The sequence below is a fragment of the Halichoerus grypus genome, chromosome 2 (assembly GCF_964656455.1).
Source record: "Halichoerus grypus chromosome 2, mHalGry1.hap1.1, whole genome shotgun sequence".
NCBI lineage: Eukaryota > Metazoa > Chordata > Mammalia > Carnivora > Phocidae > Halichoerus > Halichoerus grypus.
Window position 1 is genome coordinate 175,957,516 of NC_135713.1, and position 16,547 is coordinate 175,974,062.

Here is a 16,547-nt window from a genome sequence, read left to right on the forward strand (position 1 = left end):
GAGACTGAGCCCCGCGTTGGGCTCCCCACTCAGCACAGAGTCTGCTTGAGATTCTCTCCCTCTCCTTCTGCCCCTCCCTCTGCTTGCACGTGGACGCGCTCTCTCTTTAAATAAAATCATAAAAAAAACCCTTGCATGAAATAGTCCATCAAGCATATAAACAGCTATCTAGACTTATATTTTATAAATTATGCTAGAATAGTTCAAGGTCATAGGAAGCTACATTTATTCATGTCTACCTCCCACAGACATCTAGTGAAAACATGATAGAAAGCCAAGAACAAAAGGAAGTCAGTTTAGTGGAAAAATACTGCCTAATCTCAGTACTGTACTCACGAAAATAAATGAGGTACCATAAAGAATCCAAATTAAAATAAATGTATTAGTAATCTCTTATTCTCCTCAAAATATCTATGGTACAAAATCCAACGATTAGTCAAAACTAGAATTTACGCAAATACTTGGCTGTAAAATTGCTACCTAGTAACAATTTCCTAATAAAAGCATATATACCCTTTAACCTAGTTGGAGAGCACATGATAAAGCAATGAGAGCCAAGTATTTTTTTTCACTCTTCCTGCTGATAAATTTATTCTATCAAAGGGCTTTACCTAAATGAATAAAAAACACATTTTCTACCTCAGTCTCAGGCAATCTTAAAATTTAAATACCCACTCATTTTACTTAATTTCCTGTTTTAGCTACAGTTGATCCAACTTTTCTATATTTTAGTGCTCTTATCAAATTGTGGGTTTTACAAAATACATGTATCTGTGAGGAAATTCCAGCACCAAAGTCAGATAAACTTTTGGATCCTTGTGAAACTGAATACTATAAAAACTTTTAAATCACAAAGATATAACTAAAAGATGTCAATAAAGTTATAGCTTACCAAATAAATAAAAATATAGTATCTTTTTACATAACAATAACTATTTACAAAAATAAAATATGCAATTTATAACAATAAAGTGTAAGACAAAACTAACATATTGATATCACTGGGAAAATGTTGGAATATCACATAAATAGCTAGTTACCTAAAGGTGGGAAAGTTAGATTTCTACATTATATGATAGATAAAAATATTTTAATAAATATTTAAAGATGGAAGGATCAAACCATAAATATACTAAAAGGAAATATGGCTAATATTCACTACATAATCATAAGGGTTCAGTAAGATAATTTTAGGCATCACTCCAAAAGGGAAAGTCTAAGATATTAGAATTTTTTAAAAAGTAAACTTGTTTATCCAGGAAGTAAAACATAATAAAAACACACACAATAAACAATATGGAAAAAATAGCAGAAAAGCATATAACAAAAGAAATCTCCTTAAAAATGTCAATCAATAAGAAAGTGAGAAATATACTAAATATAAAAAACAGGTAAATGAACCAGTTAGATGAAGTTTTTTTCTTTCTTTTTTTGTTTATCTGTATTTTCAACATGTTATACAATGAACATACTTTGTAACAAAGTTGTTATAAAAAGCAAAGATACGGAAAATATTTGATGACATTGAAAATTTTTTGTTCATAGGATGTTTTTATATTCAAAACAAGTCACAAAGCAATAAATACAATTCACTCTTATAGATGCTTATAGAAAAACAGACTGAAGGATATAGGAATCATTTTTAAATACACACATACATTTTCCACAATGACCTGTGTCACTCCGTAGTAACACAATTTTAAAAATCAGTATCAAATGTCCATGACATACATGTGAAAAAGGAACTTCAGACTAGTATTTATGGTATGATTCTAGTTTTTATTTTTAAAAGTTATATATGCAAAGAACACAGTCTAAAATGTGGTGATTATTATCCCACTCTGGGAAGTAGGTATGTGGGCTTTTACTTTTTACTTTTACTACTTCTGGAATGTTCCAGTCCTATTACTTTAAGCATTTATGTAATTGTAAAATATGCAAATTTGAAAAAAATAACAGAAGCAAAGAGCCTAAAACAAGTTTGTTACTGAAAAGATAAATATTTTTAGATCACTATTTACAAATAAAATGACAAAAAATCCTTATAAATTGTTATAAATTTATTTGCATAGTGAAAGCCTTAAAAACAAAAACAAGAATTTGTCACAAAAGCGTATCAAAACAGCTGAGGTATAATAGATTTTACTTGGACATAGTAATAGTCCACAGAGTTAGCAAGAACAAACAAAAACAAAAACTTCTTTTTGCTAAGCCACAGTTAGAAACTCTTCTTTGAATAATGAATTAAAACATGAGGACTCTCTCAGATAATTTATAATGTGGAAAACTGGCAACAGTCCCCTCCCCAACTATTGTACCCCCACCCCCATAACCGCAAAATAAATAAACGAAGTTATAACCCTCACAAAACCCCTTGTCTAAATCTGGGAAAAAGTATACAGGGATAAATATATCCACATACGCTAAAATCTATAATAAGCCACAAAATTGATGAAAACTTGTAAAAAAACAAAACAATGAAAGGCCATAAAGAAAGAAAAATCAAATCAAGTATAGGGGAAAGAAAAAATTTTTAAATTGGTTCTTCACTTTTTACTGCATTGAACTAGAGGAAAATGTTGCTATGTTGTAGTACAGTAAGCAGAGTACTAATCTTGATGGCAGAAAATTGTGTTGGGGGGCGCCTGGGTGTCTCAGTTGGTTAAGCGTCTGCCTTCAGTTCAGGTCATGATCCCAACGTCCTGGGATCAAGTCCTGCATTGGGCTCCTTGCTCAGCGGGGAGCCTGCTTCTCCCTCTGCCTGCCGCTCCCCCTGCTTGTGCTCTCTCTCGCTCTGACAAATAAATAAAATCTTTTAAAAAAAAGAAAATTGGGTTGTGTGCTGGCTCTGAGATTCACTGGCTGTGTGTTCTTGAATGTGCTTCCTGTCCAAATCTGGAAAAATATCCCTACTTCAGAGTTGTACTATGGTACTTCATTTAAGGGCCTTATATATAGTTCTATAGATCTCAGAAAGAAAATCAATAGTTGTCAGGGATGAATTAGTCTTTTATCATATTATTTCACCTAATTATTCTCTAGTGTGACTGCACAATTGGTTGATAGTACATATATCTGCAATTCTGGGTAAAAATTTTAAATGAAATGTTCAAAAAGAATATATAATTTCTGATTAAAGAACATGAAACAGAATGTCCACATTTTGCTTACTTGATTTTTCAATATAAGCAGATATAAAATTAGGGAATAAGAAATATATAGTTTATCCTAAAACAGTGATTGTAATTATTGGCTTTATACGATGAAAGCAGCCAAACCTCATAACCATCAGAATATTGTGTGCAGGCTGGTTTCCACGACTCAAAACAAAGCTGAATTAGAGAAGATCCAGTCAAAAAGTAACTAAAATAATCAGGGCCATAACAGATGAACAAAAAAGATTATTTTCATTATTTTCTTAATGGTAGAGAAAGATTAAGTATCTTCAAGACTCAAAAGTCTTCAAGACTCAAATCAATGTACAAGATGAAGCATAATTTACTTCATCAAATTCTAGAAGATGTGATTTTTTAGAGGTTGAGCTTTTAGATGGTAACAAGTTTACAGAATGTATTATTTATAATCCTAGAATCAAAAACTTGCAAAGAATGAAATGAGTCATCCAGTTAGTATTTTACACAATGCAGGAAGTGCTGTGCATGGATCCATGAAAGATATCACAGAGAAAGATAAGGCATTCATTCTTTTTGAAATAGCAATTCCATTTGTACACAGTTAAAACTGATAGGCAGTGGGTTTTTTTGTTTTGTTTTAATATTGAGCCTTGTGGGCCTCAGAAAACCTCTACCCACTAATTCTAAGACAAAGTTTACCTCTTCAGTTTCTCAGCATGACTATATTCTCTTGCCACAGGAGAGAAAACTTTTGGATATTTGATAAGTTCATCATTTCCCCCTTTCAAGGAAATATGTCTAAATCCTTTTCAACAACCTCTTACATTATATAAATTCAAGATCATTTACCATCCCGTTCCCCTCCTATAAAGAAATTCTGGTTTGTCAATGTTCTATTCTATTAAAAATGATATCACAGGAAGGTTTCCACTTTAAGATAACCAAATAAGACCTTCGTCCCTGTGGTAGATTAGAGATGGCTGCAAATTCTTGCTTACTCCTAATTTTCCTCTCTGAATTTGGGCTAGCTTTAGTGACTTACTTGGCCAACAAAATGTGGCAAAGTGACTGGGATAAGAAACTTTGCAACTTCCACCTAAGTTCGTTCCAAACACGTTTTTGGAACTCAGGTGCCATAATATGAGGAAGCCCAAGAATCTCCATCAAGAGTAACTTGAGGTCCCAAACTAACAGTTCAAATGAACTCCAAGCCAACAGCCAGAATCAATTTGTCAGTCATGTAAGTAAACCATCTTGAAAGTAAATTCTCCAATTTACAGTCAAGCCGCTTTGAGTAAATTTCATATATGTGAGCACTATAAATGTTTTTGTTTTAAACCAGTGAATTTTGAGGTAGTTTGTTACTCAAAATAGATAGCTGGAACACCTCCTATCTTAACAATAACCCCCAAAATAAAAAATATAAACATGAACTTTGTCTTTGATGAAATGAGCATTAATAAAGACAAGGGAAAAGCAAAGCGATCTGCATTACAGAACTCCAAAAAGGGTCTTCAGCTGAACTGCAGAAGAGGCTGGGGTAGGGCCAAAACCAAGGAGACTGTATTTTATTTTTTAAGATTTATTTATTTTAGAAAGAGAGCACAAGTAGGGGGAGAGGCAGAGGAAGAGGGAGAGAGACAGAGAGAAGCAGACTCCTCACTGAGTGTGGAGCCTGACACGGGGCTTGATCTTACGACCCTGAGATCATGACCTGAGCCAAAATCAAGAGTCAGACACTTAACTTACTGAGCCACCCAGGTTCCCCGAGGAGACTGCATAAGAAGTAGACTCCTAGGTCCCACCCCTACTTAGCACAGACAACTTCCCTTAGCCCCATAAAAGATATCAAGTATAGTCTCTAGACAAAGTGAACCAAAGGTTCTGGGCTCAGGACATGTTTACGCAGGTATCCCATAGTCTGAGCACAAGTGAGTTAAATGATAAGTCTATATGGTAAATGGCGATCTCCACTTCTATAGCCTAGCTTTACAATGTCAGCAACAAAGTTTATATTCCCCAAGCAAGAAATTTGGAGGATCCATCACTTAGAGAAAATGAATTATTCCAAATGAATGAGCCACCAAAACTAATACTTGGAGGTTCCAATAAATAAGACGGCCTGCCACTTCTACAACTTGCCTCTGCACACAGAGCTTCCATTCAGCTTTTATGTGCCTTATTCTTACATAGAAGCAGAAAAATAAGGATCACCAGGCTTGGAGGAAAGCTTCCAACAGGAAGCAGAACAAAGGAAAAAATCATGCCTGGAGTAACAGAAAACCTGAAGAAATGAAATATCTTCAAAAACATAAGAAACCTGGGTGGCTCAGTTGGTTGAGTGTCTGACTCTTGATTTGGGCTCAGGTCATGATCCCAGGGTTGTGAGATTGAGCCCTGTGTCAGGCTCCATGCTCAGCAGCGAGGCTGCTTGAGATTCTCTCTCTCCTTCTCCTTCTGCCCCTTCCCTCCGTGCTCACACTCATGTGCATGCTCTCTCTCTCTCTCTCAAATAAATAAATCTTAAAAAAAAAAAAGATAAGAAACTGGACACCTGGGTGGTTCAGTTGGTTAAGCGTCTGCCTTCAGCTCAGGTCATGATCCCAGGGTCCTGGGATCGAGTCCCACATAGGGCTCCTTCCCCAGCAGGGGAGCCTGCTTCTCCCTCTGCCTGTCGTTTCCCCTGCTTGTGCTCTCTCTCTCTCTCTGATAAATAAATAAAATCTTTAAAAAAAAAAGATAAGAAACCATTTCTTGGAAATATAATGCAAATCACTTTTTGAAAATAAATATGACAGTGGAAAAACATTTTAATATTAGAGTTAGAAGATAAAGTTGAGGAAATTGCATACAAAGTAGAATGTGATAAATATTAGGAGCAAAATGATAAAAAAAAATTAAGAGGAATAAAATTTTAAAGACCCATACCTCAGATAATGAATCTAACAGTATCTAGAAAAGAAAATAAAACAACCAAAAAAGACTACCTATGAAGAGGAGTCAGGATAGCATTAGTTCCATCAATATCAACACCAGAGGTCTGAAGACGACTGAGCAATGACTTCCAAATTCTAAGTTAAAAAATGATTTTCAACTTAGAATACTACGTTCAGTTAATTAAGTGTGAATGAAGGACACAGCATTTTCAGAATTTCCAAATCTACTCATTCTTTCTCAGGAAGCTATGGTAGAATGTATTCAACCAAAATGAAGGAGTAAATCGAGAAAGAAGAAAACAAGGGGCACCTGGCTGGCTCAGTCAATAGAGTATGCAACTCTTGATCTTAGGGTCGTTGAGTTTGAGTCCCATGTTGGGGGTAGAGATTACTGAAAAAAATAAAAACAAACAAAAACGAAAGAAGAGATCCAAATGGAAAAAGAAGCAATTGTGCAGGGGGAATCCAAGAGAATACAGTCCAGATTGCAGTGCAGTGGGGAGGGTGGGAGCTCCTAAGAGAGGACTCCCAAGAAAGAAAATAGAGTTGATAATAGTTTATAGGTGTTACCAAGTGGAAAGTGATATAGAAAGGTGTTTTACAGAGCTGGTAGAAGGGAGAGAAGGGAGGGGTGGCTGGGTGGCTCAGTAGTTAATTGTCTGCCTTCGGCTCAGGTCATGATCCCAGGGTTCTGGGATCGAGCCCTGCATCGGGCTCCTTGCTCGGCGGGAAGCCTGCTTCTCCCTCTGCCCACTCCCCCTGCTTGTGTTCCCTCTCTGGCTGTCTTTCTCTCTGTCAAATAAATAAAAAAATCTTAAAAAAAAACAACAACAAGGGAGAGAAGGGATTGAAAAAAACTATGCAAATGAAAAACTATGACTTCCGAAACAAAAAGTTAAAAAAAAAAAAAAGGAAAACAACGACAGTGTATTAGTTGACTTAACAGAGAACAATACTTATACCTGTTTGGCATCCAAACACAGCATAAAAATTTAAAACTACAAGCATCCTAGACTTATTCTATTTTAGCTTACTGATTTTATATGGATGACAAAAGGAGTTTTTGAGATGTTAAATGACATACATTACAATTCCAGATGTATCGGTTGTTGCTACTGAAGATATTCAGCCATTTAGTCTACAGATGGACATGGTTTCAGTAGTTGGAATATACCAATAATGCTGGCATTCTGAGATCTGGTTCTAGCTCTACTTCTAAGTGTGTAAAATTAGGGAGGCAACAATTTCTAGATCTGAAGTTTTCTATAAAATTAGAAGAATAGTACCTTTCCATACTACTTCAGTTAACACAGGGTCAAATTAGATACTGGGGGGTGCCTGGGTGGCTCAGTCATTAGGCATCTGCCTTAGGCTCAGTTCATGATCCCAGGGTACTGGGATCCAGCCCCGCATCGGGCTCCCTGCTCCGCAGGAAGCCTGCTTCTCCCTCTCCCACTCCCCCTGCTTGTGTTCCCTCTCTCGCTGTGTCTCTCTCCGTCAAATAAATAAATAAAATCTTTAAAAAAAACTTTGTGAAGGCTTTAAAAAAAAACAAATTAGATACCGGGTTTTAAAAAGCATTAAAAATAACTAAAAAGTTGTTTATATTAGTAAAAATTATTAGCATTAATATAAGCATTATGATGTGAGAAGAAGAGACACAGTATCTGGTTGATAAATAAGGCAAAGCAAATACCAAGGCCAACTTGTCTCTTTCCACACAGAGCAGATGCTCAAAGCTCTTTGATTCATTTGTTTTATATTTGGTTATTTGGCTATTCTATATTCATATTTGAAAGTTTTGTTTTCAATTAAAAACCATTAACTATCCTTAGTGGATTTCCACCTAATAATGCCTTTTTAAAAAGCCCATCTGTCCTTAAAATGTATGTTTTCTGGGGCGCCTGGGTGGCTCAGCCAGTTAAACGTCTGCCTTGGGCTCAGGTCATGATCTAAGGGTCCTGGGATAGAGCCCTGCGTCGGGCTCCCTGCTCAGTGGGGAGCCTGCTTCTCCCTCTCCCTCTACCACTCCCCGTGCTTGTGCTCTCTCACTCTCTAATAAATAAAAATTTTAAATATATATATATATATACACACACATATATATATATACACACATATATATTTTCTTCCATTGAGGGTAATGGTTTTTTGAGTCTCAGATTCCACTGAGAAGAAAACTATGAACTCATTCTTCATAAAAATGTGTGTGTGGAGTCGTTGCAACTTCTGGGGGGATTTGTACACCTGGTGCGGGAGCTACGGGGCTCAGAGACAGTGCTTGAAGTAGTGGGTGCACCAACATGTCCTGGGGTTCCAGCGCTGGTTCTGACCGCCACATTACCATTTTTTCACCCGAGGGCCAGCTCTACCAAGTAGAATATGCTTTTAAGGCTATTAACCAGGGTGGCTTTACATCGGTAGCTGTCAGAGGGAAAGACTGTGCAGTAATTGTCACACAGAAGAAAGTACCTGACAAATTATTGGATTCCAGCACAGTGACTCACTTATTCAAGATAACTGAAAACATTGACTGTGTGATGACAGGAATGACAGCTGACAGCAGATCCCAGGTACAGAGGGCACGCTATGAGGCAGCTAATTGGAAATACAAGTATGGCTATGAGATTCCTGTGGACATGCTGTGCAAAAGAATTGCTGATATTTCTCAGGTCTACACACAGAATGCTGAAATGAGGCCTCTTGGTTGTTGTATGATTTTAATTGGTATAGATGAAGAACAAGGCCCTCAGGTGTACAAGTGTGATCCTGCAGGTTACTACCGTGGGTTTAAAGCCACTGCAGCAGGAGTTAAACAAACGGAGTCAACCAGCTTCCTTGAAAAAAAAAAAAGTGAAGAAGAAATTTGATTGGACATTTGAACAGACAGTGGAAACTGCAATTACACGCCTACCTACTGTTCTCTCAATTGATTTCAAACCTTCAGAAATAGAAGTTGGAGTAGTTACAGTTGAAAATCCTAAATTCAGGATTCTTTCAGAAGCAGAGATTGATGCTCACCTTGTTGCTCTAGCAGAGAGAGACTAAACATTGTAGTTAGTTTACCAAATCCATGACGCCACTTGCTGTGTGTTTGGTAGCAACAGACCAACATTATGGAGGCCCCTGGATTGAAAAAGGAACCTCTCCCACTCCTGCCCTGCCGCTGAAGTGGTTAGGACTCTGTATAAAATAAAAACAGTGCTTTTGGAAAAAAAAAAAATGTGTGTGTGCTTCTGTGGGCACATGCACTTACAAACACAAAACAATAAGACAATTTTTCAAACAATTTCATTTCATAGGTTAATGAGCAAATCTGGGAAGGGAGATGTATTTTTTTTTTAAAGATTTTTATTTATTTATTTGACAGAGACACAGTGAGAGAGGGAACACAAGCAGGGGGAGTGAGAGAGGGAGAAGCAGGCTTCCCGCAGAGCAGGGAGCCCGATGCAGGGCTCAATCCCAGGACCCTGGGATCATAACATGAGCTGAAGGCAGACGCTTAATGACTGAGCCACCCAAGAGCCCTGGGAGATGTATTTTATATATAATCTTTCAAAAATCTCTTTTATATTTTATTTTTGTCTATGTTGATTTCTACTGTCATTCCCAAGATGGAGAATCAATCAGTTAATATTCTTAGGAATTTTCCTGCAAAGAATAAAACATCTATTTTATAACATTAAGATATAGGTTGATATATAGTTTATACTCAGGTATAAAGGCCTCAGCCTTTACCCCTCCCCCCCACTGTTAAAGGTAAGTTTATTAATGATTGTCCTTTCTTTCTTTAAAAAAAAAAAGTATTGTGTATATGTGTGTGTGTGTGTATATATATATATATATTTTTTTTTTTTTTTTTTTCCTAAAGTAATCTCTACGCCCAATGTGGGGCTCAAACTGATGATCAAGAATCACATGCTCTACTGACTGAGCCAGCCAGGTGCCTCAAAAACCTTTTTTTTTTTTAAAGTAATCTCTACCCTCAATGTGGGGCTCGAACTCATGACCCTGAGATTAAGAGCTCTATGCTCTACCAACTGAGCTGACCAGGCACCCTTGTAATTGTCCTTTATCAATCAGGAGTTCCCAAATAATTTCCTCTAAACATGGTAAACTGTTTTGATGTTATTCTCAAAAACTTATTCAGAAGTTTGACTATTTTGGACTCATAGCCTGACCCACCTACTTGTCCCCCTTATTTAGTTAGTGGTCTGCTTGATAATACTTAAAAACACATAATGGACAAAGAAATGTTTCGGCTCCTTAACTTCATTGGCAACAACAACTTACCCTGGTTTCTGGCCAGGTGTTTCAGCTTAGTCTGAGTTGTCTTGTGGACTGTCTATATCTCTCTATTCTAAAATCAAGATTATACTCACTTTTATATTTCAGCTTTTCTGAATATTCTATCCCAAACCATGTATTTTTATTTTTACACCGGCAGTTTTCTTCTTCAAAGTAACTATTAACAATTTCACCTTAGCCACAACTTCTTTAAGGATAATTAAAGTATTCTGTTTTGTTTTTTTTCCCTACTGTTCTTACTTGTGCAGTCTCTGCGTGTTCCAGCATTTCTTCGAATTCCTGATACTCATCATCATCTGGTTCAGCACCTGAGAGGCGAGCTGCCCTGGCCATGAAATATGGAGGCAGCTCTCCAATTGCTGTACCGATACCCTATGTGCAAAACCAAATAGTCACATGAGATTCTGTTCCCAACACAGTGACACTAAACAGATCAAATCTATATTTTTCTACATCACCAAAAGCATGTTAAGATGCATGTGTTAGGGAGGAAAACATATATTGCATAATCAAGAGAACGTAAGTGTGAATCCTGGTCCTAATATTGATCTATGCAATGCCAGACAACATAATATACATTGAACTCTTATACAATACTTGGTGCATTACAGATACGAAATTAATGTTAAGTTCTCTAGAGTCTCTACCTATACTGTTATTTTGCCAGCTTCCCCTCCCCCCGCCGCCGTTTTCAAATTTTCAAATGATTCGGTAATAAGTATTCACCAGTAGAACTGTTAGATAAAATATTAAAAAAAATTTTTTTCTAGGAATCTTCTGGTATTTAGGGTGTTGCTTTAATCTCAATACAACATTATTTTGTGCAGAGTTAAAACTTTTAACAAATCGCGGTCAGGAAGCCCCTTGAAAACTCAACATTAGGATGGATAGATTTTCACCACAGGAAAAATGTTTATTTCCTCAGGACATTGAGTGACTCATGTTTCAGTCACTTTGTGGATTCTTGTTTTTGAAGAGAATTTTTTTTTCAATCAGCTTAGGACAAAAGGATGAAAACAAAGGTAAGAGAACCAGGAACTTGGTTTGGACTTAAAAGGCTTAAATACAAGATAATAATGTAAAAGGTACACCGTCTCTAGGAAAATTCTCAACTTTGAACCATCCTTCGCCTTGAGTCATAGTGAATGAAAAAGCTTTGGTAATTCTCAGAAGCAATTTTAGGTCTTTCTATTCACTCTGTACTATGACTCTGTCAGCAAATGCCTTGAAAAGAATCCCCAAGGAACATTATCAAATTCAAACATTTTGTGTTCACAGTGTTATATTCCGATGTGTGGAATCAACAGTCTCCAAATGAAACTGCATTATTCACATGTGAAACAAGAGTTCTGAAAAGGAATATATTTAAGTGCCAAAAGAATCAGGCTATACTTAAAGAACATAGAGAGATGAGAGAGAAGAGAGACTATACATCGAAGGATATATGAATAAAACACAAATCATATTTTGCTAAACAAAAAAAGTTAACATTAGTCAACTTTGGTGGATATCAGAGAACCAATTTATTATTTAAAAAACAGGTAAAAAAAGGGAAAGAATCCATTACTTATCCTGTCTTATCTATATGAAAGATATCTCAGGGTAACCAAATTGGTGAAAAGGAGGTTTCTCTTTTTTTTTTTTTAAAAGATTTTATTTATTTATTTGACAGAGAGACACAGCGAGAGAGGGAACACAAGCAGGGGGAGTGGGAGAGGGAGAAGCAGGCCTCCCGCCGAGCAGGGAGCCTGATGTGGGACTCGATCCCAGGACCCTGGGATCATGACCTGAGCCGAAGGCAGACGCTTAACGACTGAGCCACCCAGGCACCCCAAGGAGGTTTCTCTTTATAAAAATATTCTAATCAATAACTAAAGAAAAAAATGATGTGACTGGAATACCCCCAGTTTATAACCCCTAATAAAATAATGAACTTGTATCACAATGGTGCTGATATCACAAAAAGAAAGACAATCAGACATTATTATTCCTTGTGATAGAAATACACAAGACTATGAAGTGTATTCTTGTCAAAAAAAGTTTTTTTTCAAGCCTCTCAATCTAACTATCAACTCACAAGAAGCACAGGGAACAGAGAAACATATCTGAACTATGCCAACTGGGATACAATTAGTAAAATCCAGACTATGGGAAACTATATTTGACAAACAACCCAGTTTAACCACAAATAAATTTGAAACAAAAAACAAGGAAATAAACACAATCAGAAAAATCTGAACATTAATGGGGTAACTGATTTGAAGAGACTATTCCTAATTTCTTTTTTTTTTTAAAGATTTTATTTATTTATTTGACAGAGAGAGACATAGTGAGAGCAGGAACACAAGCAGGGGGAGTGGGAGAGGGAGAAGCAGGCTTCCCACGGAGCAGGGAGCCCGATGTGGGACTCGATCCCAGGACCCCGGGATCATGACCTGAGCCGAAGGCAGACGCTTAACGACTGAGCCACCCAGGCACCCTCCTAATTTCTCTTAGGTGTGATAATGTTTTTTAAGTCCTAAGATTGATATATTTACAGATGAAATGTGATATGTTATGTAGGATATGCTTCAAGATAATTGACAGCCAAGTGACAAAGGATATAGATAAATCATATTAGCGAGGAATTAGTATTAGCTGAGGTTGGGTGATAATATATTAAATTAATTATATAATTCTCTATACTTAAATTTTTTCCCATTACAAAAAATGGGAATAAAAATTACTTGCAACATTTTATTCAAAACATGAACTTCTCTTAAAACCTGTTAACTCAAATGTTCAATAGTTCTGAAAGCAATCATATGATTCAAACTCATGACAAGTTTCCTTAAAGCTAAAAAGGAAGTAATAGTGGATTGAAATGAAATCAAGAGCTACATACTATCTTATACTTGGTTGACCATATTTATTGTTATAGTTTAATTCTGCTCATGTTTTCCCACATTATCAAGAAAAAAGAATGGTGATCACGAGTCAATACTCTGTTTTTTATGCTTATAAATAAATAAAAGAAATATAGTCATCCAGACAGGTCCCCCCAAACACATTATATTCTAGACATAAAAGCTTATTTAGTCATTTATCTCAAATTAGACACTGAAGTCCCATAATCTCAAGATTCTTACAAAACAATTTTATAATTCTTGCAAAATCAAGACAAAAAACCAAAACAGAACTATGGAACACTAAAAACTGTCAGCCTAGGTTTAATTAAGGGGAAGAAATAACCGGCTTCCTTATTGCAAAACAAAGAGACAAGTGGTTTTTAGTCAAGCAGTAATTCAGAAAGCTCTTCTAAAAACCATGTGCTCCATATCAATTGATTACCCTGAAGTCCATGCTTCTTGAATTGGAGAAGAGTTTAACATGCACAAAATATGCAAAACCAAGAGGGAAATATCTTCCTGGAGTGTCAGTTTTTTTTTAAAGATTTTATTTATTTATTTGTGATAGAGAGACAGCGATTGATAGAGCAGGAGCAGGGGAGCAGAGGGAGAGGGAGAAGCAGACTCCCCACTGAGCAGGGAGCCCAATGTGGAGCTCCATCCTAGGACCCTGGGATCAAGACTGAGCCTAAGGCAGATGCTTACCCCACTGAGCCACCCAGGCACCCCTGGAGTGTCAATTTTATTCAAAGATTTGGGGGAGGAGAAAAATCCTGAATTTTTAAAAAGTTTTGTCAAGTGGATTCACAAGCAAATCAGCAGCATTTTGCTTTTCCATGTTGGGAATCATAAGTTTAATGGTAAAAATCTGGAGAGCAGAAAATTTTACATAAGCTGACTCTCAGAAATTACAGTTTTGTATTATCTGTGTATTAATACTTTTTAAAAACAAAATCATTTTTCTATTACATATTCCAATTACAAACATAAATCAGAGGTTAAGAGCAGAAGTTAGGAGGGTAAGCTTGAAACCACTGAGAAATTCAGGGTTCTTACAGCAATGTTTAAAAAAAATCAATTATACAATTCTAGTAGAATTATCAAGACTGTTTTGCAAATAAAAGAGAAGATTTGCTTCCGGTTTCTCTTGGGTCAGTTTTAAAATGGCTTCAGGAAGGAATGAAGTTCTGACATGTGCTACAACATGGACAAAACTTGAACGCATTACGCTAAGTGAAATAAGCCAGACACAGAAAAACAAGTGTTATATGATTCCATTTATATAGATTAGACATATTCAAAGAGGCAGAAAGTAGAATAGATATTATCCCCCCACTCTCTCTCTCTAAAATAAATAAATCTTAAAAAAAAAACTGTTAAGATGGTAAAACTTACATTATGCATATATTACCACAATAAACACCCTCTAACCATAAACTTAACAAATAAATGACTTTAAAAGGTGATGCTCTTTATCTAAAAGTCAACACACATGCTCTTCTCTTCCCTGCCCTGCTGTCCCGCTTTACTCCTTATCATTCTTAGATTGGAACTGAAACATCGCTTCTTCATGGAAATCTTCCCTGAATTACAAATCAGGGAAAATTTTTGTGTTATACAGATTTCTCCTTCATATTTATATATATAATTTTTCCATGATATTTACTTATACATTTTTTTCATGATAATTATTTCCCTCACTAGAATGTAAAGCTCCACGAGGGTAGAGACTGTTCAGTTTTGCTCACTCTGAAACTCCAGTGCTTGGATACATAACTGTTACTGGAATTCATGAGGGAAAAAATTTTTGAAGCCTTGCACTGGTGATACAGCCAAATTGTGGAAGATCAAAAGGTGCAAATGAAAAAAAGTAACTAATGATCAACAATATCAAACAATTCATTTTAGCATGCTCCTAAGACCCATGTGAACAAGTTGAAACTGAGGGTAACCCTGGTCTTTATGTTATAATTGAAAGTACTTTGTATTTTAATGATTTTACTGATTCAGTACATTTATAATGATAGTGAAGTCTGTAAAGACATTTTACTTTGCTAAGTACAAATTAGATAAAAATTTCAAATAAGTTTTTAATCAAGCAAGACATTCTCTTGAAAAAAACATACGGATATGAACACAAATGGGACCACATCTGTGAAAGGTAAACTATAAGAATCAAGGCCAACACATTCTAAATTAAGTTTCTCAACCTCAGTAGCATGAACTTTTTATGACTATATCCCATTTAACCATTTTAAAATATAAAACTAAGTGGCATTAATTGCATTCACAATATTGTGCAGCCATCATCACTATTTCCAATATTTTTCATCACCCAAATGGACTCTGCATCTATTAAGCATTAACTTCTCATTCCCCACAGCTCTGGTAACTTCGAATCTACTTCTTGTCTCTATGAATTTGACTCTTCTAGACAATTCACGTAAGTGGAATCATACAATATCTGTCTTTCTATGTAATCACTTATTTCATTTAACATAATGTTTTCAAAGGTCATCCATATTGTGGCACGAATCAGAACTTCATTCCTTTTTATGGATGAATAATATTGCATTATATGTACATACTACATTTTTGGGGGGAGGGGCCTTTCTCTTTTAATCCCCTCCCTGCTCCAACTCTTAAAGAAGTACCCAGAAATCAAATGCAAGGAAGCTCAAAGAGCCAAGGCTAGCCAGCCCAAGATTCGCAGGCTCCCTCCTACAGGGGCTAAAGTCTGGATGCTGGGGTCTCCACTCAGAGTCTGGTAGTAAAAGCTGGTGCAGAGGGCGCCTGGGTGGCTCAGTCGTTAAGCGACTGCCTTCGGCTCAGGTCATGATCTCAAGGTCCTGGGATCGAGCCTCACATCGGGCTCCCTGCTCGGCGGGAAGCCTGCTTCTCCCTCTCCCACTCCCCCTGCTTGTGTTCCCTCTCTCGCTGTGTCTCTCTCTGTCAAGGAAATAAATAAAATCTTTAAAAAAAAAAAGCTGGTGCAGAATATGGTGGTTCCAGAGGCTAGCAGTAACTGGCCCAGAGGGACTTTCTGCAATGGGGCACCCCTAACAGAGCCAGGCTGTGTAAGAAATGGTGTTTGTTGGTCTTGTCAAAGAGCTCCTTCCTGTAGGCATTCGGAAACGGCACCGTGCACCCCCACAGGAGACCAAGCCTAAGGCCCTGGCTCTGGACAAGACGCCCAAGCAGTGGAAAGCAGCCCCTGACCTGGCCATGGCAGTGGATGGTCACCTATATTTTATATTTTGTTTATCCATTTATCTGCTGAG

General features: G+C 36.7%; 1 protein-coding gene and 2 pseudogenes across 10 annotated transcripts in view; 1 reads left to right on the forward strand and 2 right to left on the reverse strand.

The window, feature by feature from the left end:
• Window positions 1-16,547, reverse strand: part of VMP1 (vacuole membrane protein 1) — a 137,050-nt gene that overhangs the window by 59,628 nt on the left and 60,875 nt on the right. For all 10 annotated transcript variants that reach the window (XM_078064409.1, XM_078064366.1, XM_078064384.1 and 7 more), the window contains one exon: window positions 10,619-10,750. In XM_078064409.1, coding sequence (XP_077920535.1) covers window positions 10,619-10,750 — 132 coding nt within the window. The remainder of the gene's footprint in view (window positions 1-10,618; window positions 10,751-16,547) is intronic.
• On the forward strand, window positions 8,303-9,293 carry LOC118544341 (proteasome subunit alpha type-6 pseudogene; annotated as a pseudogene).
• On the reverse strand, window positions 15,614-16,493 carry LOC144381010 (transmembrane protein 256-like; annotated as a pseudogene).